We start from the raw sequence: 26,479 nt of genomic DNA, 5'->3' as shown, positions 1-26,479 counted from the left end.
TAGAATGCTATCTTTAAAAAAAAATGTATAGATAAGCTGTGTTAAAAACGAGAGTTATGAACCAGTATTGCCTTCTGAATGAAAGCGGTCAGGAAAACCAAACTGAGGCATCATACGTCATACCTCATCACACAGTTTGGAGAGATGGCCAGTGCCCTGGGGGAAATTTCAGGATGTGATTAATCTAGACATGGGGATGGAATGTAAAAGAAGACTGAAGTGTTATTAAGTTATCCAGACAGCCATGATGATGGTTTTCATTATACAGCATGTTTCCAAAGAGCTTGCAAAGTGAAATTACTTGCAGTCAGCTACTGTTGTTAGTAATGAGCCTTTGAGTATTTTTATTTGTCATGTTCAAGTACTATACTTTTGGTTACGGCAGTGCTAAGAACAGTGCTTTGCCCCAAGATGTTCACAGATTTTGAGGGTCTGTTTGTAGTGTGGGTTATGTTGTTTCCATGGAAACTGCATATTAATGCAAAAGTTGGGGGACCAAATATAGAATTTGATGGGAGATTTTCCCCCTCAGCGAGAATAGATTTGTTTTTGACTGTTCATATGGCTAAATGAAATGTCTTCTTACTCTAGCAATTTCAGATTCAGAGAGATGTTTAATTCAGAGAGGTATCCTTTGCTTAACCATGAGGAATTAACAGCAATATTGTGGTGGTGCACATTCTCCTGGCTGAACAGCATAATGGGGATAGTGCGTTGAGAGAAGGGGAATGAGATCAGCCTATTTTTTTTAACTTTCTGTTGGTGTGTAAAAAAAAAGAAGGTTATTCTGGGGAGTAGGATTTTTACCTCTGACGTCATTCAGATGCCAGACATGGATGTGTCTGAGGGCAACAGGAAAGTGGTAGTGGGGAAGAGAAGGAAGGAAGAGAAAGAAACGTAGAGCTAAAGAGCAAAAAGAGACAGAGAAGGGAAGCATCAATGAAATACATATTCTGTCCTAACCAGCTAGCAGCCAGCCAGCCTCTACCCTCCCACTCCTTTCTCTCCCTTTGTCCTTTCTCATCCCTCCTCTCACTGAATATATGCAAGTAGACCAGGCGGGCTTCCTCTCTCTCACGCTGTTCTCTTCTGCAGATAGGAACATTATCCCTCTGTCTCTGGATGAGGGAACTGCATACTGAAAGTGCTTGCAACCAACTGCTGGGACCCGAATGAAGTGCAGCCTGTCTCCTGAAAAATCGTCCTATTTTTGTGGGACATTTGCTGCAGACTAACCAATCAGCATCTCCGCATCTTTATTTGTAATGCTGCCTGAAGAGTAACTTGGACATTTTTAGCTTCCTTTCTTCTTCCTCTTTATTTTTTCCTGTGTTGCCCTTGTTGACCAGCATGATTTTCACCACAGCTGCTGTCCTTGGTGCCACGCTGGGCACTGCGTCAGGCATCCTCACTCTCTGTGGGCTCTCACTGATCTGCAGGTCCTGTAAGAAAGGCAAGCTGGAAAGTGGTGAAGATGCAGACCCAGAGAAGGCTAAACCCAGTGTTCTGCACTCCTCAGAGCAGGTGAGCTGCCCTACTACAGTACTTGCACATGGACTCAGATATTAGAGAACTTACTTTCCTGGGAGGGTAATTACCAGCACTGCAGGTGACTTGGTGAATCTGTGTGCCTAGGTTTATGTGACATGGGACTGGAGTGAATGCATGCTTTTTGAGTGATACCATTGACTAAATGTCATATCACGTGTAGAGCTATCTCATAGGTGATCTATAATTGTAGTGCAGAAAGCGTTGTCCTGTATGTTTGATTTGAGTACCTACAGTTACTCTGAGTGGCATGACATCCTGGTAAATAATGTAACTAACTACAGTTGGTTAATACACTGATATAACAACTAGTCTTTAGATTTTTGAACAGGGAAGTTAGTGGGCTAAGATGATTTGCCATATCTGCTTATGACAACCTTTGATATCGCCCTTAACTCATATATAGATTGTAACACAGGCAATGCAGCAGTAACAAAACATCAGATAGGGGTTACATTACAATAATGGACTGCGGTAAGATAGAGCCCTCCAATTGGCTCCTCTGATGATCATTTGTTGTAGTCTTTTTACTGTTATGGGCACTGGAGTACAGTTAGTAGAGCACTGTATTCATGTTCCAATGGGCTGCAGGAGTCTTAACATGTGACTCGACTTGTGGCAATGTATCAAAGTTCTCCTCACAAACCGTGTCCTTTTTGTGGGAAAGGTTGACTGTCTGTTGCAGTTCCCTTTAGAGGGAACCCACCCATCCTCTCTCTGAGCCAAGCAAAAGGTGTCGCACGTATGTCCACATTTGACCTTGACTGATTAGTCATGGAGTGAGATTCCACAGCTTTGAAGCAGACAACACCTCAGCAACCATTTTGAAGAACTACAGTGTGTTTAATTGAAATTCCTATTTCCTTATGGGCTGTGTAGTGTTCCTGCATATGTGTCTCATTTGAAGATGGCTAAATAATGGTGTTAGAAGCAGATACCCATCCGATGAGTTTGTGACGAGATGATAAGTGATTCAGAATCTTTCAGAGCCGAAAAAAAACTGCTAGAACTAGCCTAATAATGAATGCATAGGTTCCCTGCACATCTGTGACAGTGTCATTTGGGGAGGAGGGAGGAGCAGGGTACCCGTGCAGCTCACGCTACAACCTGGACTCAGGGGTAGACCTTATATAGTAAATGTAAATCTGGGACACTCCAATTAGTATGATATGTTAAGTTTTGTTTGGTATTTATTCATTTGTGGATGTCCATCATCCATTTTGTATGATATGTTACGAATTACAATTCTTATGAAATGTTATGATTTGCAATTCGTACAATATTTTACCAATTTGTAATGATATGTTACGAATTCTAATTTGTTGTGGCTAACGTTAGCGAGGTGGCTAATGCTAATGTTAGCTAGGTGGCTAACAATAGCTAGGCTAGGGGTTAGGGTTAGGAGTTAAGTTAAAGGATTGTTAGAGTTAAGGTTAGGGTTAGGAGTTAGGTTAAAGGGTTAAGGTTAAGCTAACATGCTAAGTAGTTGCTAATTAGCTAAAATGTTAAAGTTGTCCGTGCCGTTTGCGTTAACCCTTTAACCTAACTCCTAACCTTCTGTCTTATGTAACCATACCAAATGTAATATATCATACCAGATTTACATTTACTATGTTAAGTCTAGTCTATGAGACCAGGCTGCACACAGTCTTCCTTTCCTCAGCTTACACAAGCCCTCACACATGATGCATGCTCCAGGGGTACACCATGTTCCAGTCAGCTTGCTTTTTGCAGTACTTTAAATGTGCTGCTAAGGAGGTGAAAGAACACTTGCTGGTTGGAGAGATAACAACCTTACTCTTTAGTCCTCCTCTGAAATGTTTATATCCCATTATGGAATGTAACTTAACAATGTGCAATTTATTCCACAAGCATGAATAAAGTTCTATACTTTAATATAATGGCTACCAGTTACCAGTTTTAGAGTTTGATTTGGGAGAGTAATGATGCAAGCCCAGGAGAATGGATGGAAATTCCTATCAGTATAACCATAACTCACCCATCTGAATGGCCCACACTTAGCTGACTGTCAGAGAGGTGCATTCACTGTAAATTGGTGTCCCATGTTTTCCTGTGAATTGCCAGACTGCAGTGATAATGGACTGTTATGGCCGTAATGAACCCCTCTGGGATTGGTTGCATACAGCAGGCTTGCTGTCTTTGAACTGCACGACCAACACTAAATCTTCATGAAAGCAGTCTACAAACTAGCTGTGATTTCTCACCACACATTGTATCATAGTACAGTTTAATGAGCCTGTCTTTAACCAACTCTTCCTCCTCCTCTAGTTCAGTGTGGAAAAATCCACAGAGCCCATCCAACCAAGGACATTGTTGAAATTTCCCAAAATATACAAGCCCAAACCTTCTGTGACCTCATCTGAGGTCATCAGCTACCCTGATCATGCTTCAGAGAAGGGGGGCGAACCCTCTCCCGAGGGACCCTCGACTGAACCTGATGCTGGTAACCAAGCAACGGACAGCTCTGACACATTCACGATCCTCAGACAAGGTAAACCCCAACCAATAACAAACACCCTGAATTAAACAAAATAAATCCCTTTATAATTTCCTGTTCTTTTCATAGCTACTATGCCTTCATCATGTTATACAATGTGTAATACTCTTCAGTTATTTAGATTCAACATTTTTCAGGTGAAATTTTACATTTAAATGGATTTTTGGATTGCATCCACTTTTTCGCTGTAAATCAGAAAAACAATTCTTGGCAGAAACACATTTTGTTGGTAATTACTGTAATGAATCACTTCCTACTACTGTATTAGAGTTACCACTCACTCAGTCTAGATAATTGTCTGTGTTACTTAACGCACCTCTCCTCCTGCCAGAGCATTGTGATCAAAGGCTTTGCCCCGCTCTCCCTCCTTCCCTCCCTAGTCCCTACACTCATCCACTCAGTGTTATTGATGTGTCCAGTCAATGGAACCTAATGCATGATGGATAGGACTGGTCCCAGAGGGCTAAGAGCTTCATACTGCTATTCTTGGTGCTTTCTTACACCTGAATGCAGTTGCCTTACAGTAACAGACAGTTGGCTATACTTGGCTATACATGGATACTTGGATTTATTATTTGAAAAAAAAAAAACAATTAGCACACACGCTTGACTATTGTGTGTTAATTATTTCTCAAATAATTGTTTAAAAAAAAAATCAAATAAATGTAAGATACACTGATTTTCATGGTTTAGTTGATGCACACATTTACCATTCAATGTCCCTAGGAAGAAAAACAGCCGGCCATTTCCATATAAAAGGACCCATGGGCACCAACATATTAGGTTCATATGAGCATATCACATTGGGGGTCAAATGAAAGCTAAGAGTCTATATTTTTGAGAAAGTAAGGTGTATATACATTTTCAAACATTTTCCTTCCTAACAATTAGGAATAAGCAAAGACTTTGATTTCTGGTCAAACAGATGGAAAAGGGGTCTTAGAAAACATCTAACAGAAAAAGTCAAAAAATGTATCAGAAATACATCAAAACACAATAATGTTGAAGTATAGACCCCTACCAACTAATACCAACAGTTATATTTCGTTTTGGAGATATCTTTCTTCCTTCTGTAAGTTTAAGAAAAATTGCCTTGTGCCTTGAATTACGTTACCAAAAACCCACATATCTTTAAGATATTTTCTAATTTCTCTCCCTCATGAGGGAGGATAATGAAAGTTCACAGAAGTAACAAGTAAAGGTAGACCTATCAATTAGTTATAGTGTTTTTACTGATACCAATTTTGTTTATGAATTATTAAGTGATTAAAACTCAAAATTCCGTTACCGAATCGGTAATGGAATTTCCGAAACATTGGTAACAGAATTTCTGCAATTGAATTGGCTACAATGGGAAATCATAATAGTCACAAACCAAAGTTGGGTTCACAAGTTTGGACAGCACAGTACATTACAGTAGAGTACAGTACAGCAAGGAAAAATAGAGTATAGTTCAGTACAGTACTGGGGTAGAGTTCAGTACAGTACACAGTAGAGCACACTAGAGTTGAGTACACTAATGTACTGTACTGAACTCTACTGTACTGTACTGTACTGAACTCTACTGTACTGTACTGAACTCTACTCTACTGTGTTGTGCTGTGCTGTACTGAACTCTACTGCACTCTACTGTGCTGTACTTCGATGTCAAAACTTGTGAAACATAGTCGTCTACGATTGGTTCAGATTTGGTCTGGTCTGGACCAACCAAATTTGGTCTTGTTTGGGGGCAGAGCTCATTAATTAACATAATAGCCAGTGTATAGAATAATACCCAAATATGCAAAGGAGTATATTGCATATTTCTACCTTTGTATACCTATTTAGGATACATCACCATGAAGAGAATGACATTCATATCCATAATTATGCATTCCTGTGTAGTACAGTTTACGGACCCATGAATACATTCCGTTACCGGGTGTAAATCCACTTCACTTACTGTAGTTCGATAACCAAAATATATTTTTTCAAAGTCAATGTGTCATGTCATAGCTTTCATCATTTCTGCAGACACCGTTAAATCTTAATTCAGAGCACATATTTAAGAGTTTTTGGAAAATGTGGACACATAAAAAAAACTGGATATTTTACCGGAATTCTGTTTCCAAACTTTGCATCTGCATATTTCTTCCAGTAAATGTGTTTTTGTAAAATCTTCAGTGTTAATTGTTAAAAGTAGTCCTCATGGAGGGAGTTGTATGGTTTGTAAAACTTTGAAATCAATGGTTTTTGTTTGGAGTCTCAATGCAAATCTGTAACTGTAGAATTTCCCAGCCCTAATGCCGCCTCTTTTCCCAGACTCAAAGGACTTCACCCCCTGTGCTAGGGATCTTACCAATGGGATGACAGCAAGCAGCTCCATCCTCCACCCTAAGCTGCATTTCTCTCTCACCTATTATACTGACCAGAACGAGCTACACATCACCGTGATAGAAGGTAAGGCAACGATCTCAACAGTATCATCTGCCAGTATGTCCACTTCATGTAAATTATGAAGGGTGAGGTATCACTAAACATGATGTTGACCCTAGTTCACCTATTAAACATAAACTCTGAAAAAAAAGAAACGTCCTCTCACTGTCAACTGCATTTATTTTCATCAAACTTAACATGTGTAAATATTTGTATGAACATAACAAGATTCAACTGAGGCATAAACTGAACAAGTTCCACAGACATTTAACCAACAGAAATTGAATAACGTGTCCCTGAACAAAGGAGGGGTCAAAATCCAAAGTAACAGTCAGTATCTGGTGTGGCCACCAGCTGCATTAAGTACTACAGTGCATCTCCTCCTCGTGGACTGCACCAGATTTGCCAGTTCTTGCTGTGAGATGTTACCCCACTCTTCCACCAAGGAACCTGCAAGTTCCCAGATATTTCTGTGGAGAATGGCCTAGCCCTCACCCTCCGATCCAACAGGTCCCAGACGTGCTCAATGGGATTGAGGTCCGGGCTCTTCGCTGGCCATGGCAGAACACGGACATTCCTGTCTTGCAGGAAATTATGCACAGAACGAGCAGTATGGCTGGTGGCATTGTCATGCTGGAGGGACATGTCAGGATGAGCCTGCAGGAATGGTAGCACATGAGGGAGGAGGATGTCTTCCCTGTAACGCACAGCATTGACATTTCCTGCAATGACAACAAGCTCAGTCCGATGATGCTGTGACACAGCGCCCCAGACCATGACAGACCGTCCACCTCCAAATCGATCCCGCTCCAGAGTACAGCCCTCGGTGTAATGTTCATTCTTTCAACGATAAACGCGAATCCGACCATCACCCCTGGTGAGACAAAACCGCGACTCATCAGTGAAGAGCACCTTTTACCAGTCCTGTCTGGTCCAGCGACGGTGGGTTTGTGCCCATAGGTGACGTTGTTGCCGGTGATGTCTGGTGAGCACCTGCCTTACAACAAGCTTACAAGCCCTCAGTCCAGCCTCTCTCAGCCTATTGCGGACAGTCTGAGCACTGATGGAGGGATTGTGCGTTCCTGGTGTAACTCGGGCAGTTGTTGTTGCCATCTTGTACCTGTCCCGCAGGTGTGATTTTCGGATGTACCGATCCTGTGCAGGTGTTGTTACACGTGGTCTGCCACTGCGAGGATGATCAGCTGTCCATCCTGTAGCGCTGTCTTAGGCGTCTCACAGTACGGACATTGCAATTTATTGCCCTGGCCACATCTGCAGTCCTCATGCCTCCTTGCAGCATGCCTAAGGCACATTCATACAGATGAGCAGGGACCCTGGATATCTTTCTTTTGGTGTTTTTCAGAGTCAGTAGAAAGGCCTCTTTAGTGTCCTAAGTTTTAATAACTGTGACCTTAATTGCCTACCTTCTGTAAGCTGTTAGTGTCTTAACGACCGTTCCACAGGTGCATGTTCATTAATTGTTTATGGTTCATTGAACAAGCATGGGAAACAGTGTTTAAACCCTTCACAATGAAGATCTGTGAAGTCATTTGGATATTTACTAATTATCTTTGAAAGACAGGGTCCTGAAAAAGGGACATGTATTTTTTTGCTAAGTTTATTTAAGTACTTCCATGACAGTGCATTTCTTTGTCAAACCTAATTTATTAACATTATCAAAAGAGGTAAACAAGCAGATGTCTTCTGCAAATTAAAACAAAGTTAGGGGGAAAACTAATTGGCAGTTGTCTGCAAATATAATAAATCAATGTGAAGCAACAGTCAATCAAGAGTATCAAATAGATGGAAATTGTCAAGGCTCAGGAGAAGACCCAGATGCAGACAGTTTCGAAGTAACAAAAGTTTATTACAGAAACGGGGGCAGGCAAACAACAGGTCAAGGGCAGACAGAAGTCAGTAATCCAGAGCAGAGTCCAAAAGGTAGAGAAGGGCAGGCAGGCTCAGGGTCAGGGCAGGCAGGGGTCAGTAATCCAGGGTGGCGTGACAAGGTACAGAACGGCAGGCAGGGTCAGGGCAGGCAGAATGGTTGGAAACGGGAACTAGAGCAAGCTAGGAGCACGGGAAAACCGCTGGTAGCCTTGACGAAACAAAACGAACTGGCAACAGACAAACAGAGTACACCGGTATAAATACACTGGGGATAATGGGGAAGATGGGCGACACCTGGAGGGGGGTGGAGACAAGCACAAAGACAGGTGAAACAGATCAGGGTGTGACAGGAAATTGTAAATGGAGACCTCAAAACCCAATCCCCTCAGTGCATCGTGTCTTGTGGAGCAATATTCCGAAGCCAATAAAGTGGCAAAGTGATGACGCACAAACACTACCACACTGACTTCATCTATTTCACTATTCTGCCTTGCTTCTTTTATGTCCTCCATCTACAAAATAATGTATTTAATTTGGGGTGAGACAAAGCAATCCTCCGGTCTCCCCTCTTCATAAGACTGTGGGTAATTTGAGGGGTTGAGTAGCTCGGATGCCTTTGCGTTGGCACTCTGTTGGCTGGTCCCCGTATGTGGACGCTTATCGACTGTAGATGCTGATGCGTCGCCCAATGAAAAGGTCAGCAATGCATCTACTTTGCCTTGCGGGTGGGTGGGTGTTAGTTGGTGGTGGGGTAGGGTTGCAAGATGTCACTCTGTTCACACCAGCATCATACGCTTGTTGAGATATGCTAACGAAGGGCACAGGTTCAAATCAAATCAAATGTTATAAATCATATGCGCCGAATACAACAGGTGTACAGTCGTGGCCAAAGGTTTTGAGAATGACACAAATATAAATTTTCACAAAGTCTGCTGCCTCAGTGTCTTTAGATATTTTTGTTTGTCCACCCGCCTCTTGAGGATTGACCACAAGTTCTCAATGGGATTAAGGTCTGGGGAGTTTCCTGTCCATGGACCCAAAATATCGATGTTTTGTTCCCCGAGCCACTTAATTGTCACTATTGCCTTATGGCAAGGTGCTCCATCATGCTGGAAAAGGCATTGTTCGTCACCAAACTGTTCCTGGATGGTTGGGAGAAGTTGCTCTCGGAGGATGTGTTGGTACCATTCTTTGTTCTTAGGCAAAATTGTGAGTGAGCCCACTCCCTTGGCTGAGAAGCAACCCCACACATGAATGGTCTCAGGATGCTTTACTGTTGGCATGACACAGGACTGATGGTAGCGCTCACCATGTCTTCTCCGGACAAGCTTTTTTCCAGATGCCCCAAACAATCAGAAAGGGGATTCATCAGAGAAAATGACTTTACCCCAGTCCTCAGCAGTCCAAACCTTTTGCAGAATATCAGTCTGTCCCTGATGTTTTTCCTGGAGAGAAGTGTCTTTTTTGCTGCCCTTCTTGACACCAGGCCATCCTCCAAAAGTCTTCGCCTCACTGTGCGTGCAGATGCACTCACACCTGCCTGCTGCCATTCCTGAGCAAGCTCTGTACTGGTGGTGCCCCGATCCCGCAGCTGAATCAACTTTAGGAGACGGTCCTGGCGCTTGCTGGACGTTCTTGTACGCTCTGAAGCCTTCTTCACAACAATTGAACCGTTCTCCTTGAAGTTCTTGATGATCCGATAAATGGTTGATTTAGGTGCAATCTTACTGGCAGCAATATCCTTGCCTGTGAAGCCCTTTTTGTGCAAAGCAATGATGACGGCACGTGTTTCCTTGCAGGTAACCATGGATGATAGAGGAAGAACAATGATTCCAAGCACCACCCTCCTTTTGAAGCTTCCAGTCTGTTATTCGAACTCAATCAGCATGACAGAGTGATCTCCAGCCTTGTCCTCGTCAACACTCACACCTGTGTTAACGAGAGAATCACTGACATGATGTCAGCTGGTCCTTTTGTGGCAGGGCTGAAATGCAGTGGAAATGTTTTTTGGGGATTCATTTAATTTGCATGGCAAAGAGGGACTTTGCAATTAATTGCAATTCATCTGATCACTTCATAACATTCTGGAGTATATGCAAATTGCCATCATACAAACTGAGGCAGCAGACTTAGTAAAAATTAATATTTGTGTCATTCTCAAAACTTTTGGCCACGACTGTAGACCTTACAGTGAAATGCTTACTTATGAGCCCCTAACCAACAATGCATTTAAAAAAATACAGATAAGAATTAGAAATAAAAGTAACAAGTAATTAAAGAGCAGCACTAAAATAACAATAGCGAGACTATATACAAGGGGGTAACGGTATAGAGTCAATGTGCATGGGCACCGGTTAGTTGTGGTAATATGTACATGTAGGTAGAGTTATTAAAGTGACTATGCATAGATGATAACAACAGAGAGTAGCAGCGGTGTAAAAGAGGGGGGGGGGGGGCAATGCAAATAGTCTGGGTAGCCATCCATTTGATTAGAAGTTCAGGAGTCTTATGGCTTGGGGGTAGAAGCTGTTTAGAGGCCTCTTGGACCTAGACTTGGCGCTCCGGTACCGTGTGGTAGCAGAGAGAACAGTCTCTGACTAGGGTGGCAGGAGTCTTTGACAATTTTTAGGGCCTTCCTCTGACAACGCCTGGTATAGAGGTCCTGGGTGGCAGGAAGCTTGGCCCCAGTGATGTACTGAGCCGTTCACACTACCCTCTGTAGTGCCTCGCGGTCGGAGGCCGAGCAGTTGCCATATCAGGCAGTGATGCAACCAGTCAGGATGCTCTCGATGGTGCAGCTGTAGAACCTTTTGAGGATCTGAGGACCCATGCCAAATCTTTTCAGTCTCCTGAGGGGGGAATAGGTTTTGTCGTGCCCTCTTCTTTGCAGTCCAGCTGTCTGTGAGTCCTGCCTCTTTGGTTTGTTTATCACCTGCCGTGGGCTCAATTATATCTCATTATATCCAAGCCCTTAGCTTCACTAATTACTATTTTTATTCAAGGCGTACTGTCTGCTTTGCTGTTAGAGAAATTGTTGGAGAGACCTATGCCGGGTCTGCATAGTTCTTCTGCATTGTTTGTCATAAACACATCTACTAGGCATACGCATACTCTCCTTATTAATACATAGCCTATACAGTTCTAGCATCAGTGTATTCTAAATAATAAGATATTTGGCAGACCTTGTCATATATGCTTATTTCAGAAATAGGGAATCGGGAACAGCTAATGAGATTCTCTCTTCCACTAGCTTCGAGTCGAAGCTCGCATCCACTACAAGACCATGGTATTTGCCTACAGAGCAGTAAGAGGAACTGCCCCTCTCTACCTTGAAGCTATGCTCAAACGCTACACTCCAACCCGAATACTTCGTTGTGCCACCTCTGGTCTCTTAGCCCTCCCACCACTAAAGTTCTTCTCTGTCCTGGCACCCCAATGGTGGAAGAAGCTAGGACAGCGGAGTCCCTGCCCATCTTCCGAAAACATTTGAAACCCTACCTCTTCAAAGAGTATCTTAAATAATCCCCCCCCTTAAAGAATGCCTTTTGTGAAAAAAACACTCACACTTTACTCCTCCCCTTACTAGCTCTGACTTTGCTAATAGCTACCGTACTTTACTGAGGAAAAATGTACTTACTATGACTGTGATATGTGGTTGTCCCACCTAGCTACTGTATCTTAAGATGAATGCACTAACTGTAAGTCTCTCTGTATAAGATCATCTGCTAAATTACTAAAATGTAAAATGTAAAAATGTAATTAAAACTACATCAATAGACTGCTATTCTCAGGGTTTGCTCCCCTCTCTCTGTTGCCTCCCCTCTCTGTCTTTCTCTGTAGCGGAGCATTTGTGTGTGGGGTCGGGCTGTGAGGGCTATGTGGCCGGAGTCCTGACCTTTGCAGCAGGACAGAGGGAGGCCCAGACCTCGTCGCGACGCCTGACCAGCCACACCCGCTGGGAGGAAGGATTGGTGTTCTCCCTGCCAGGAGGGTATGAGGTGGAGGGCGAAGTGGCTCTCTCCCTGCACAGTTGTGACCGCTTCTCCCAGAACACCAACCTCGGCGTTATGAGGTTCAAGCTGGTTGATGTGGGCATGATGTCCAACGCAGACTGCTGGGTCGACCTTCAACCACCAAAACAGGTAGGCTACCCTGTTCTTACCATTGATATATAGTAGATGGCATTGGCTGCTGTCACGTTCCTGACCTGTTTTCTGTTGTTTGGTATGTGTTTATTGGTCAGGGCGTGAGTTTTGGGTGGGCAGTCTATGTTTTCTGTTTCTATGTTGGTTTTGGGTTGCCTGGTATGGCTCTCAATTAGAGGCAGGTGTTTGACGTTTCCTCTGATTGAGAGTCATATTAAGGTAGGTTGTTCTCACTGTTTGTTTGTGGGTGATTGTCTTCCGTGTCAGTGTATGTTCGCACCACACGGGACTGTTTCGTTGTCGTTAGTATATGTAGTCTGTTCCTGTTCGTGCGTTCTTCATGTTTTATGTAAGTTCTCTCGTTCAGGTCTGTCTACTTCGTTTTGTTGTTTTGTATAATTATCAAGTGTTCTTCGTGTGTTTATTTTCGTTTTGTTAATAAAGTTCATTATGTATTCACAACCCGCTGCACGTTGGTCCAATCCTTGCTACTCCTCTTCGGATGAAGAGAAGGAGGAGGCCCGTTACAGAATCACCCACCAAACCCGGATCAAGCAGCGGGTTAACGGACAGCGCACAAAGCAGGATTTCTGGTCTTGGGAGGAGATCATGGAAGGAAAAGGACCATGGGCTAAAGTTGAAGTTAATCGCCGCCCATGGGAACAGCTGGAGGCAGCTCGGAGAGCGGAGGAAACCGGAGAGAGGAACCGGCGTTATGAGGGGACGCGTCTAGCACGGAAGCCCGAAAAGCCCGCAAGTACAACCCAAAAATTTCTTGGGGGGGGGCTAAGAGGTAGTGGGTCTAGGGCAGGTAGGAGACCTGCGCCCACTTCCCAGGCTAACCGTGGAGAGCGGGAGTACGGGCAGACACCGTGTTACGCAGTAGAGCGCACGGTGTCTCCTGTACGTGTTCATAGCCCGGTGCGGGTTATTCCACCTCCCCGCACTGGTAGGGCTAGATTGGGCATTGAGCCAAATGTCATGAAGCCGGCCCTACATATCTGGCCACCAGTACGTCTCCTTGGGCCGGCTTACATGGCACCAGCCTTACGCATGGTGTCCCCGGTTCGCCTACATAGCCCGGTGCGGGTTATTCCACCTCCCCGCACTGGTCAGGCGACGGGGAGCATACAACCAGGTAAGGTTGGGCAGGTTCAGTGCTCAAGGGAGCCAGTACGCCTACACGGTCCGGTATATCCGGCGCCACCTTCCCGCCCCAGCTCAGTACCACCAGTGCCTGCACCACGCACCAAGCCTCATGTGCGTCCTCAGAGCCCTGTACGCACTGTTCCTCCTCCACGCACTCTCCCTGTGGTGCGTGTCTCCAGCCCAGTGCCTCCAGTTCCGGCACCACGCACCAGGCCTACTGTGCGCCTCAGCGGGTCAGAGACGGCTGTCTGCCCAACGCCGCCTGCACTGCTCGTCTGCCCAGCACCGTCTGAGCCATCTGTCTGCCCAGCGCCGTCTGAGCCATCCGTCTGCCCAGCGCCGTCTGAGCCATCCGTCTGCCCAGCGCCGTCTGAGCCACCCGTCTGCCCAGCGCTTTCTGAGCCATCCGTCTGCCCAGCGCTTTCTGAGCCATCCGTCTGCCCAGCGCCTTCTGAGCCATCCGTCTGCCCAGCGCCTTCTGAGCCATCCGTCTGCCACGAGCCATTAGAGCCGCCCGTCTGTCCCGAGCCATTAGAGCCGTCCGTCAGTCAGGAGCCGCTAGAGCCGTCAGCCAGTCAGGAGCTGCCAGAGCCGCCAGCCAGTCAGGAGCTGCCAGAGCCGCCAGCCAGTCAGGAGCTGCCAGAGCCGCCAGCCAGTCAGGAGCTGCCAGAGCCGCCAGCCAGTCAGAAGCAGCCAGAACCGCCAGCCAGTCAGGAGCTGCCAGAGCTGCCCTACAGTCATGAGCTGCCCTACAGTCATGAGCTGCCCTACAGTCATGAGCTGCCCTACAGTCATGAGCTGCCCTACAGTCATGAGCTGCCCTTCAGTCATGAGCTGCCCTTCAGTCATGAGCTGCCCTTCAGTCATGAGCTGCCCTCCAGTCATGAGCTGCCCTCCAGTCATGAGCTGCCCTCCAGTCCGGAGCTGCCACTCAGTCCGGAGCTGCCACTCAGTCCGGAGCTGCCACTCAGTCCGGAGCTGCCACCCAGTCCGGAGCTGCCACCCAGTCCGGAGCTGCCACCCAGTCCGGAGCTGCCACCCAGTCCGGAGCTGCCACCCAGTCCGGAGCTGCCACTCAGTCCGGAGCTGCCATTAGTACAGAGTTGTCCCTCTGTCCTAAGCTACCTCTCTGTCCGGAGCTACCTCTCTGTCCTGAGCTACCTCTCTGTCCTGAGCTACCTCTCTGTCCTGAGCTACCTCTCTGTCCTGAGCTACCTCTCTGTCCTGAGCTGTCTCCTCTATGTAGGAGGGGCCTTAGTGAAGGTTCCTGGACCATGGTCGGGGGCGAGGGTCGCCACTCAAAGGACGCTAAGGAGGGGGACAAAGACAGTGGTGGAGTGGTGTCCTCGTCCACCGCCGGAGCCGCCACCGCGGACAGATGCCCACCCAGACCCTCCCCTTGAGTTGTAGGGGTGCGCCCGGAGTTCGCACCTTGAGGGGGGGGTTCTGTCACGTTCCTGACCTGTTTTCTGTTGTTTGGTATGTGTTTATTGGTCAGGGCGTGAGTTTTGGGTGGGCAGTCTATGTTTTCTGTTTCTATGTTGGTTTTGGGTTGCCTGGTATGGCTCTCAATTAGAGGCAGGTGTTTGACGTTTCCTCTGATTGAGAGTCATATTAAGGTAGGTTGTTCTCACTGTTTGTTTGTGGGTGATTGTCTTCCGTGTCAGTGTATGTTCGCACCACACGGGACTGTTTCGTTGTCGTTAGTATATGTAGTCTGTTCCTGTTCGTGCGTTCTTCATGTTTTATGTAAGTTCTCTCGTTCAGGTCTGTCTACTTCGTTTTGTTGTTTTGTATAATTATCAAGTGTTCTTCGTGTGTTTATTTTCGTTTTATTAATAAAGTTCATTATGTATTCACAACCCGCTGCACGTTGGTCCAATCCTTGCTACTCCTCTTCGGATGAAGAGAAGGAGGAGGCCCGTTACAGCTGCAAAGTTAAAGAGTGACTGCCCCTAAAAAACAACGGATCCTTTTGAAAATGGCCTATGTGGCATCGATATCAAATCACATCAAATCAAATGTATTTATAAAGCCCTTCTTACATCAGCTGATATCTCAAAGTGCTGTACAGAAACCCAGCCTAAAACCCCAAACAGCAAGCAATGCAGGTGTAGAAGCACGGTGGCTAGGAAAAACTACCTAGAAATGCCAGAACTTAGGAAGAAACCTAGAGAGGAACCAGGCTATGAGGGGTGGCCAGTCCTCTTCTGGCTGTGCCGGGTGGAGATTATAACAGAACATGGCCAAGATGTTCAAATGTTCATAGATGACCAGCAGGGTCAAATAATAATAATCACAGTGGTTGTCGAGGGTGCAACAGGTCAGCACCTCAGGAGTAAATGTCAGTTGGCTTTTCATAGCCGATCATTCAGAGTATCTCTACCGCTCCTGCTGTCTCTAGAGAGTTGAAAACAGCAGGTCTAGGACAGGCCAGCACGTTCGGTGAACAGGTCAGGTTTCCATAGCTGCAGGCACAACAGTTGAAACTGGAGCAGCAGCACGGCCAGGTGGACTGGGGACAGCAAGGAGTCATCTGGCCAGATTGTCCTGAGGCATGGTCCTCAGGACTATGAGTCAGAAACATTTATTCTAGTATCAAAATTGACTACAAAGTGTACATAAGGTCATTTTGGTCATGAAGTCAGTCTCGTCTAAAATAGAGTTTGGAACCTCAGTGCATCACAACGAGTAAATGAAGGTCGGGTTTGGATTACAAATATGTCAACAAATCATGCCCCCTTTTGCCAAGCTCCACGTGCAAATCGCCACTCCGCCCACTTCGCCTACCTTCATTGAATGGGGCTCCCCCAACCAACATGTTCAAAGGATCACGGACGTTTGAGACTGAAAAGACTTATATGGATTGAACATTCAATGCATGCTTCCAGAAAGATGCACAGCCAACGACTATGGTTTGCATGCCCTGCCGAAAGACCTTATCATGCGGAATAGGTGGTTGGACTTTGTTGGTCCCCAGTGGTGGTGAGTATACTGCTAGCTAGACCATAGACTGCTGGTTATGTATCTGGTTATGTATATTGATAATCATTATCACGATCATCACTAGCATAGCTGATGTTATTTGACGAAATCATTATATGGCAAAGTTGTTTCCTACTAATTATTTGGCTAGCGATGTAATCGTATTTCCATGCCACTCTAAGTTATGTCTAGGGCACAATATAAATATTGTTATTCAAGAGATGTCCTACTTGCAACCAAACATGCAGTATGGAGACCAGCAAGGGGGCTGTGAACATTCCAATTGCAAGTATCCGGCCAGCAATCTTCACCTGTCTGCGGCAACATCTTTCACAGGCTCATCATTTGTAAAAATACAGAAGGTAACCCACTTCATTACTTTGATACATTTGATAACCCAATTGTGAAACATAATTGATGTAAACTGACATTACTTGTTGCTTTTTTTCTACTTTTTAGATGCATATAATGTCCGGAGCATAACCTAACTTGGTGGAACAAGCTTGATCTGAAGTGAAATAGACAGATGAACGCAGTGATCAGGTTGGTTTCACCAGGCTACACACACACACACACACACACACACACACACACACACACACACACACACCACACACAGTGCAGTGCTGTGTGTGTGTGTGTGTGTGTGTGTGTGTGTGTGTGTGTGTGTGTGTGTGTGTGTGTGTGTGTGTGTGTGTGAGTGTGTGTGTGTGTGTGAGTGTGTGAGTGTGTGTGTGTGTGTGTGTGTGTGTGTGTGTGTGTGTGTGTGTGTGTGTGTGTGTGTGTGTGTGTGTGCGTGTGTGACCGACCAGTATCTTTGATGAGGGACCAGGAGCTGATCTACGCTGCTATGCCCATCAAAGGGGCTCTGGCAAATACCTCACTTCCAGCCTCACCTCTTACCTGCTCACCAACGGTCGTTGATGGGGAGAACAGCATTAGGTAGGTTTAGTCTGACTTGTTAAAACGTCAACATAGTACCTGTTTGTGCATCAGATATTACCTATCCTAACTGCCATTGGTAATAGAACAGTGACTATGTGCATTTGTGTTCACAGAAACATGTATGGAGCCAGTACATGGAGACTTGCAAGATGATGTGATGAAGTCCAGACTGACATATGGGCTTGATACGGATGTCTCTGAAAGGAGAGAGAGCTTGCACTCTGCATAAACATTTTACTAGAAACAACTTTTACTTGTATTGTCTTTTTTAATTATTGAATTGAATGGTATCAGTCAACATGGGGAGAGAGAAACCATGTGTATTCTGCATCTGATCAGGGAACTCCTTTTGTATATGGGATACCACACAGGAAGGTACTGTATGACCACTCTGACATGTTTGCCAATGTAGCCCCTTTACCACCAGACAAAAATGCTGATAGTCACAGTGTCTGTATCGACTGGGAATGACAATGAAAGGTGTTCATTGTTATGTTAGCAGAACACTGCTTCTATGGTATTATGTAAAGGGTTGTTTATTCTACATGGACCTGCTACTACATTTAAAAGTTATCAAAACACTTAGTTTAAAATGTCTACAAGAATGCAATAGCAATTGCATTCTTCTCATATTACTCTGTAGGCTACTGACCTATTCAAAGTTTCCTCCGGCATCTCATCATACATCTTTAGTTGTTGAACTCAACCTCTAGGAGGTTTGTTGCGATTGAGTGGGGGGGGGACACACAGCTGCTGGCAAGGTTCTGACAGATGGGTGTCTTGGTGGTGGCAAGGACACACCTAAGATACACCCACGTCAAACCACACCCCCAAGCCAACTTGAATTTGTTTTCTGTCATAGCCGCCGGCATTTCTTGAGGAGTGTCACGTATACGCCGGGAGTCAGGAAGTAGGTGCAGAAGGTGAGTTTAATAATGATGAATGCAGATAAGTAAAATATGAGAAGCGTACAGAACATGAATCAAAACAAACCAATACTGCCGATGACTGAGGCTACTGAGGGCTAAATAAAGGGAAGGTAATCAAGGTGATGATGAAGTCCAGGTGTGCGTAATGATGGGAAGCAAGTGTGCGTAATGATGGGGAGCAGGTGTACTTAATGATGGTTGTAGGGCCGGTGGTTAGTAGACCGGCGACGTCGAGCGCTGGAGAGGGGGAGCAACAACCATAACAGTGGTGAAACCATCAGAAAGGGGGGAGATCATTAACAAAGTCTATTGACAGATGGGACCAAGGCCGCTGAGGCACGGGAAGGGGAAGTAGTTTCCCTGCTGGAGCGTGCCGGGGAGATTTGGTTTGTGCACATACAGAGCAGGAGTTGACATAGCGGGCGACGTCCTGCGCCAAGGTGGGCCACCAGTACTTATCGGAGAGGGATTGGATGGTGCAGGTGATACCTGGGTGTCCAGCGGCGAGGGATGTGTGTGCCCAGGTCAACAGCCGATCTCTTACCCCCGTGGGGACGTATATGCGTTCTGGAGGACAGGTAGCCGGAGTGGATTCCCTTTACAGAGCCTGGCGGATGTCCACATCTACATCCCAAAACAAGGGGCCAACAATACAGGAGGACAGATTGATGGGCTGAAGGGCACTCACAGAACTCTCAACCAACGTGGAACCACAGGGTACGGGAAAGCAGGTCCTCCTGCATCCTGTTCCCCAGGCGGTGATATTCATCCTCAACCAGGAGATGGTGGGGTTATGTCGTTGGAGCCACAGGAGGCCGAGGATGACTTTGTGTACAGGAGCGGTGATGATGAGGAAGGCTTTCCTGGTGCATGGGTCCCACAGTGAGGGTGAGTGGTGCTGTGATGTGCGTGATAGTGCCAGATCCCAATGGTCGATTATCCAGGGCTTGGACTGGAAAAGGAGAGGAGAGCGGGTACAAGGCGAGGGCCTTGTTGATTAAATTCCCCACGGCACCGGAGTCCACTAGTGCTGTAGAGACAACACATGAGGGACAGCCAGCCAGTGAAATGGAAACCAGAAAGGGTTTGGCGGGAAACGGTGATGATTGAATACTCAAAGCCTACCCTGGGAGACGGAAGATCACAGGGCTGCTCCTCTGCCATAGTGGACCCCGTGTTAGGACGCACCGGACACCATTGAAGCTGGTGCCCCTCCTGGCCGCAATAGGGACAGAGCCCCAGCTGTCTCCGGCGACGCCGCTCTGCCGTGGAGAAGTGTGTGGCCCCTACCTCCATGGGTTCAGGCTCTGCCTCACAGCAGCCAAAGGAGGAGGGCGAGGAGAGAGGTAGGTGCCGGCGCTCCCAAACAAGGTTATCCAGACGGATGGCCATCGCGATGAGTGCGTCCAAGGATAAATTGTCATCCCGACACACCAACTCCGTTTGGACCTCTTTGCGCAGTCCTCACCGGCTCATTCCATCTGCTGGAGGCTGCCACAGTCTGAAATCTGAGGGCGTACTTCGCAGCGGTCTGGGCACCCTATTGGAGTTGGAGAAGTCGCTCCCCTCCCTCTCTGCCCTCTGGAGGATGGTCGAAGACCGCCTTGAACAGACCAATGAACCTCTCGTAGGATCCCAGCTCCTTTTTGTCAATTGAATTGTGTTGGACTGTGTTCCTCTTCAAGACCATCATATATATAATTTTTAGTAATGAAGAGTACCATAACTGTTTATTTTCTTTTGAAGACTGGGTGGAATCATGAGTGATTCTGAACTGGGGGGAGATGCGTCACTATGTGTTTAGTGTGTTTCCACTAACTATCTCGAACCTGTGCTAATTGTCTCTCCTCAGCTTCTCTGAGCTGTCAGAAGGTGTTCATTATAAAAAGTAGGCGTTGCCATGGCATCCTTCGAGAGACCCTACACCTCTGTGATCTGATAGTGACTTGAGCCATCCCAGCTCTTAAACAAGACAACTGTTCTGTAGATCTGGTGAAACTGAATACTAGGCATTGTGATCAAAATATTTGTCACGCCCTGGCCGTAGAGAGGTTTTTATTCTCTATTTTGGTTAGGTCAGGGTGTGACTAGGGTGGGCATTCTAGTTTCCTTATTTCTATGTTGGTGTAGTTGATTCCCAATCAGGGACAGCTGTCTATCGTTGTCCCTGATTGGGGATCATATATAAGTTGTCATTTTCCTTTTGGGTTTTGTGGGATGTTGTTTTCTGTTTAGTGTCTGTTACCTGACAGAACTGTTCACTTTAGTTTTCGCTTTGTTATTTTGTTTGAGTGTTTTTTTTTAAATAAAGGTATCATGAACACTTACCACGCTGAGCCTTGGTCCACTCTTCATACCACTAACGAGAGCCGTTACAGAACATCCCACCACCAAAGGACCAAGCAGCGTGGCCAGGAGAAGCAGGGATCCTGGGCCCGGGAGAAAAGGGAGTGGAGGACATCCTGGACCTGGGAGGAGGTAATGGCAGGGGACAAGACCCTGCCATGGAAGCAGGCGGAGGTAGCAAGAGAGGAACGGCAATGCTACGAGGAGTTGAGACAACAACGGAAGCACGAGAGGCAGCTCCTAAATTCTTTTTTGGGGGGTGGCACCCGGGGAGATTGCCGGAGTCAGGGTTTAGACCTGAGCCAACTCCCCGTGCTTACCGTGGGGAGCGTGTGACCGGTCAGGCACCGTGTTATGCGGGGATACGCACGGTGTCTCCAGTGCGCATTCACAGCCCGGTGCGCTCTGTTCCAGCTCCCCGCAGTTGCCGTGCTAGAGTGGGCATTCAGCCAGGACGGATTGTGCCGGCTCAGTGCTCCTGGTCTCCGGTGCGTCTCTTCGGCCCAGGATAATCTGCGCCAGCTCTACGCACGGTATCCCCATTTCGCCAGCACAACCCAGTGCAGCCTGTTCCAGCTCCCCGCACTTGCCGTGCTACAGGGGGTATTCAGCCAGGACGCGTTGTGCCAGCTCTACGCTCCAGACCTCCAGTGCGCCTCCACGGCCCAGTATATCCTGCGCCGGCTATACGCACTATGCCTCCAATGCACCTTCTTAGCCCAGTGCGTCCTGTGCCAGCTCTCCACACTCATCGAGCTAAAGTGGGTATCCAGCCAGAACGCGTTGTGGTAGCTCCACGTACCAGGCTTCCAGTACGTCTCCTCAGTCCGGTGAGACCTGTTCCGGCTCCACGTACGAAGCCTCCAGTGATGATCCATGGTCCGAAGCCTCCAGTGATGATCAAGGGCACGAAGCCTCCAATGATGATCCATGGCCCGGAGCCTGTAGTGATGATCCATGGCACGAAGCCTCCAGTGATAATCCATGGCCCGGAGCCTCCAGTGATAATCCATGGCACGAAGCCTCCAGTGATGATCCAAGGCCCGGAGCCTCCAGTGATGATCCTTGGCACGAAGCCTCCAGTGATGATCCATGGCCCGGAGCCTGTAGTGATAATCCATGGCACGGAGCCTCCAGCGACGGTCCCCAGTCCAGAGCCTCCAGCGACGGTCCCCAGTCCGGAGCCTGCAGCGACGGTCCCCAGTCCGGAGCCTCCAGCCACGGTCCCCAGTCCTGAGCCTCCAGCCACGGTCCCCAGTCCGGAGCCCCCAGCGACGGTCCCCAGTCCGGAGCCTGCAGCGACGGTCCCCAGTCCGGAGCCTCTGGCGATCTGCGGCCCGGTTCCTCCAGTGAAGGTCCATGCACCAGGGCCGCCACCAAAGTGGAGGGATCTGCGGGCGGAGGGGGGTCTACGTTCCGCACCGGAGCCGCCGCCGTGAATGGATGCCCACCCGGACCCTCCCCTTTAGAATCAGGTTTTGCGGCCGGTGTCCGCACCTTTGGGGGGGGGGGGTACTGTCACGCCCTGGCCGTAGAGAGGTTTTTATTCTCTATTTTGGTTAGGTCAGGGTGTGACTAGGGTGGGAATTCTAGTTTCCTTATTTCTATGTTGGTGTGGTTGATTCCCAATCAGGGGCAGCTGTCTATCGTTGTCCCTGATTGGGGATCATATATAAGTTGTCATTTTCCTTTTGGGTTTTGTGGGATGTTGTTTTCTGTTTAGTGTCTGTTACCTGACAGAACTGTTCGCTTTTGTTTTCGCTTTGTTATTTTGTTTGAGTGTTTTTTTGATAATAAAAATCATGAACACCTTCCACGCTGCGCTTTGGTCCACTCCTTTCGACGAGAGCCGCTACAATATTTTTTTATTCAAGGCCAAACAAATTTAGCTCAATGGTTTGGTCTGCCTGTCTGTATGGCTACCCTGTAACAAGCACTCCTCAAGATAGTGATAACCATCCGCCTTTATGTTAACCTAAAGATGATTTAGTAAAAAGGACAGCTACTCAAGCTGCTATAGAAAAATGCAATCCATTTCACGCCTGTGTCTCAGTGACACAGGGAGGATTTGTATATAGAGTTGAAAGGGAGATTGTTGTTGGTCATTTTGATTGAAATCTCTGAAAGGCTTGAGTACATACAGAGAGACAAAATGTATACTGCAAGTCCTTTTCAGTTTATTCAGCTTCTGATCTATTTGCAAGGCTGGGAAGCCTTAAAAAAAGGGGTTTATAAGAAACCCAATTTGATCTTGTTTCTCTTTTCTGTCAAAACAGCTCATTCTGTCCACCCACAAGCTGCTCTTCAATTAAAACTTCAGCTACAGGGACACCTGTGTGAAAATAAGGATTTAATCAAAAACAGCCAGCTCTCCAGTCTTTCATGGCTGCTGCATCGTGAGCCTCCAAGCTAGGCAGCAGATCAGAATCTACGTCATCACAAACCCTGGGGATTTTTTCTTCTTCAGGGATGCGCAAGAGAGCATGAAGTCCTGCCAGGAATCACAAATAGGGATGATGGAGGGCTGAAGAGGGAGTGGGAGATGACAGAGAGAGATACGAGGATGACATGAGATAAATAAGTCATGCCAAAGATAAAAAGGAAGAGCAGATAGAGGAGACAGAGGACAGGAGGAGGCTGAGAGATGTAGGGAGGAGAAGGCGGGAGTTTGTATGATGTAGGTTGTGACGCAAGTGATACACTGCTGCGGAAAAATAACTATAAATTATTTTCTAATTGAACACAGTGAGAAGTTTCTCAGCTCTTTATTTAATGGTCATAGCTGCATAGAGAGAACACAGGAGCAGATGGGGCTGACAGAAGCCAGGGATGACACACACAGCAGTAGACTGCGCTATAGCTCCTCAGGAAATCACACACTATGATACTCCACTGAAGAAAGATAGGAGATATTTTATTTATTAGATGTCCACTGAAAGAGAGACAAACATTTTCATTAAACCGTTGATTTGGTTGTAAACTCAGCAAAAAAAGAAACTTCCTCTCACTGTCAACTGCGTTTATTTTCTGCAAAATTCACGTGTAAATATTTGTATGAACATAACAAGATTCAACAACTGAGACATAAACTGAACAAGTTCCACAGACATGTGACTCACAGAAATTGAATAATGTGTCCCTGAACAAAGGGGGGGTCAAAATCAAGATTAACAGTCAGTATCTGGTGTGGCCACCAGCTGCATTAAGTACTGCAGAGCATCTCCTCCTCATGGACTGCACCAGATTTGCCAGTTCTTGCTGTGAGATGTTACCCCACTCTTCCACCAAGGCACCTGCAAGTTCCCAGACATTTCTGTGGGGAATGGCCCTAGACCTCACCCTCCGATCCAACAGGTCTCAGACGTGCTCAATAGGATTGAGATCCAGGCTCTTCACTGGCCATGGCAGAACACTGACATTCCTGTCTTGCAGGAAATCACGCACAGAATGCCTCGTCTATGCTGCATATTGACTAATGCATAATCCTTGACTTTTTGTCCATTAGTGGGCTCCCTATTTTTTGTGTGGCCTGTTTGGACATAATACAAACCACTTCCTCTTATGTGCACTACTGGAAGACCAAAGATCCTAGATATCAATCACTTTCACTAATCAACCCTCCGCACAGTTGGCTATGCATGATAACAGTTTGACAAAAGGTGGAGTGTTCACTGTAAAGCCTCTCCTACACACACATTACGTTCAAATGATATTACTTTTACAACAGACTCTTTCCTGGTTGTAAGAGTCTCTGATATTCCACTTAGTAAAGTGACATATTGGTGCATATTGCAGTATGCCCCTAACCCACGCACGAAGATCATTTACGAAAGTGGCACAATTTCAGATCAATATGAGATTCACCAGTAGCATCAGATGCATAATAGCAGTGGTTATAATGATTTGTGCCTAATGAATCCTAATCTTCCTGAGGCACAGAGGTGACTCACACAGCCATTCATCCAGTCCATTTGATTACTAGTGAATCAGACCTTTGTGCCCGTTAATGATGGCGTCAAGGTAACAGGCACGTGTACACACCTTATTGTCATTCATAAATAGTCATTGCTTATTTTGATATTTGTTCTAACCTATGTATACCAAAGTCTGTTGTGTGTTGAAGTTTTCTGCGCTGTGTTTTTTGACATTATTTGCAGAGTAAAGGTTTTCGTGTGAGCTGTTCTAATCACAGTGAATTGGTGTGATTGACTATAATCAGCAGGATGTCCAGTCAGCTGGAGAGCTCCTACTGTCCATAAGTTACCTGCCTGCAGCCAACCGGCTGGGAGTAGTGGTGATGAAGGCTAGAGGACTACAGTCAGACAAGCTGAAGGACTCCATAGGTACACCCTGTTTATTAATATAACCCATTACAGCTCATATTGTATGATGCCTACAACTGCTCTTCAAATCATACAACCATGAACAACCATTCATCCACAGGTTGACGACAGAGTATACTAACATAGACAAATATTTGTTGGTGGATTTCACTGTAGTGACGGATTTGTTCCTTGTTCCTAGACCTGTCTGTGAAACTGGCCCTGAAGCACCAGACTACCAAGCTGAAGAAGAAGCAGACGCGACGGGTCAAGCACAAGATGAACCCAGTGTGGAATGAGATGATGATGCTGGAGGTTCCCCGCGAGCTGCTGTCTAAATCCAGTCTGGACTTGGAAGTGTTGAACCAGGCAGGTCCTGGTGAGCAGGAGTCCCTGGGCCGCTGTCAGCTGGGTTTACAGGCCTCTAATACTGGCCTCCAACACTGGCAGCAGATGCTAGACAACCCCCGTAAGCAGATCGCCATGTGGCACCCACTGTATGACTAAGATAACCACCTGTCCGCTTTGCCATTCCAAATACCCAAATAGTATACCACACATAAAAAGGCAGGACTGAGTAATTCCGGATCTTGGGGGGGGGGGGGGGGCAAGTCAACTGCCTTCCTGGATCAGGATTTAAGAGCCTAAATCTATGTGTCCACTTATATGGAAATTATCCCATTGCCTGCAATTATTTATCCCACAGCATCCTATAACATATCAACAATAGCATACACCGAACTGACATATCACAGGATATCACAGAATTTCCCAAGATTTCCAACTATGAACACATTTTATATATTCAATGAAACTCATCAATGCAATGTAATACTTGTAGTACCTATACTTAACCACCTCTATGATCTGTTTTTATAGCTGAACAGAATAAATATGATAAGTACTGTCTGTGTTTCTGTGGTATAGGGGATTATGTGTATGGTATGTAATGGTGTGATTAATATAAGTGAATTATTCTACAGTAGAGCTGTCATTTTATTTGTAAAGTGATGTATTCACACACTTGGAAAGCAATGGAGAAAATGCACCTAGCAGAAAGTAAAAGGCCTGCCAATATTGAATGGATAGGAGATTCAAAAGCCCTGTGATGGAATTACAGTGGACTATATGTTTAAAGTTGATCTCATTACACAGGGTCTAAAAACGGCAGCTAAAGTTATACAAATGATGTATAAAAAAAAATCATGCAGTGTTTAATCAGGTAATATACGGTATTTGTCATTTTTATGAATATGTGCAGCTGTATTTTATCTTTGGAAAGTTGTT

The 26,479-nt window shown here is 46.2% G+C and overlaps 1 protein-coding gene across 1 annotated transcript; it reads left to right on the top strand.

The window, feature by feature from the left end:
- Positions 1-1,350: 1,350 nt before the first annotated feature.
- syt13 (synaptotagmin XIII) lies at positions 1,351-25,699 on the top strand. The gene is made up of 6 exons (XM_038998985.1): positions 1,351-1,524; positions 3,838-4,060; positions 6,368-6,505; positions 12,212-12,513; positions 25,090-25,213; positions 25,395-25,699. Exons 1-6 carry the CDS (start codon positions 1,351-1,353, stop codon positions 25,697-25,699), a joined length of 1,266 nt encoding a protein of 421 aa, XP_038854913.1.
- Positions 25,700-26,479: the final 780 nt, after the last annotated feature.

The sequence above is a fragment of the Salvelinus namaycush genome, chromosome 1 (assembly GCF_016432855.1).
Source record: "Salvelinus namaycush isolate Seneca chromosome 1, SaNama_1.0, whole genome shotgun sequence".
In the NCBI taxonomy this organism is placed as follows: Eukaryota; Metazoa; Chordata; class Actinopteri; order Salmoniformes; family Salmonidae; genus Salvelinus; species Salvelinus namaycush.
The sequence above is the reverse complement of the archived record's forward strand: the minus strand, read 5'-3'. Positions and strand labels throughout refer to the sequence as shown.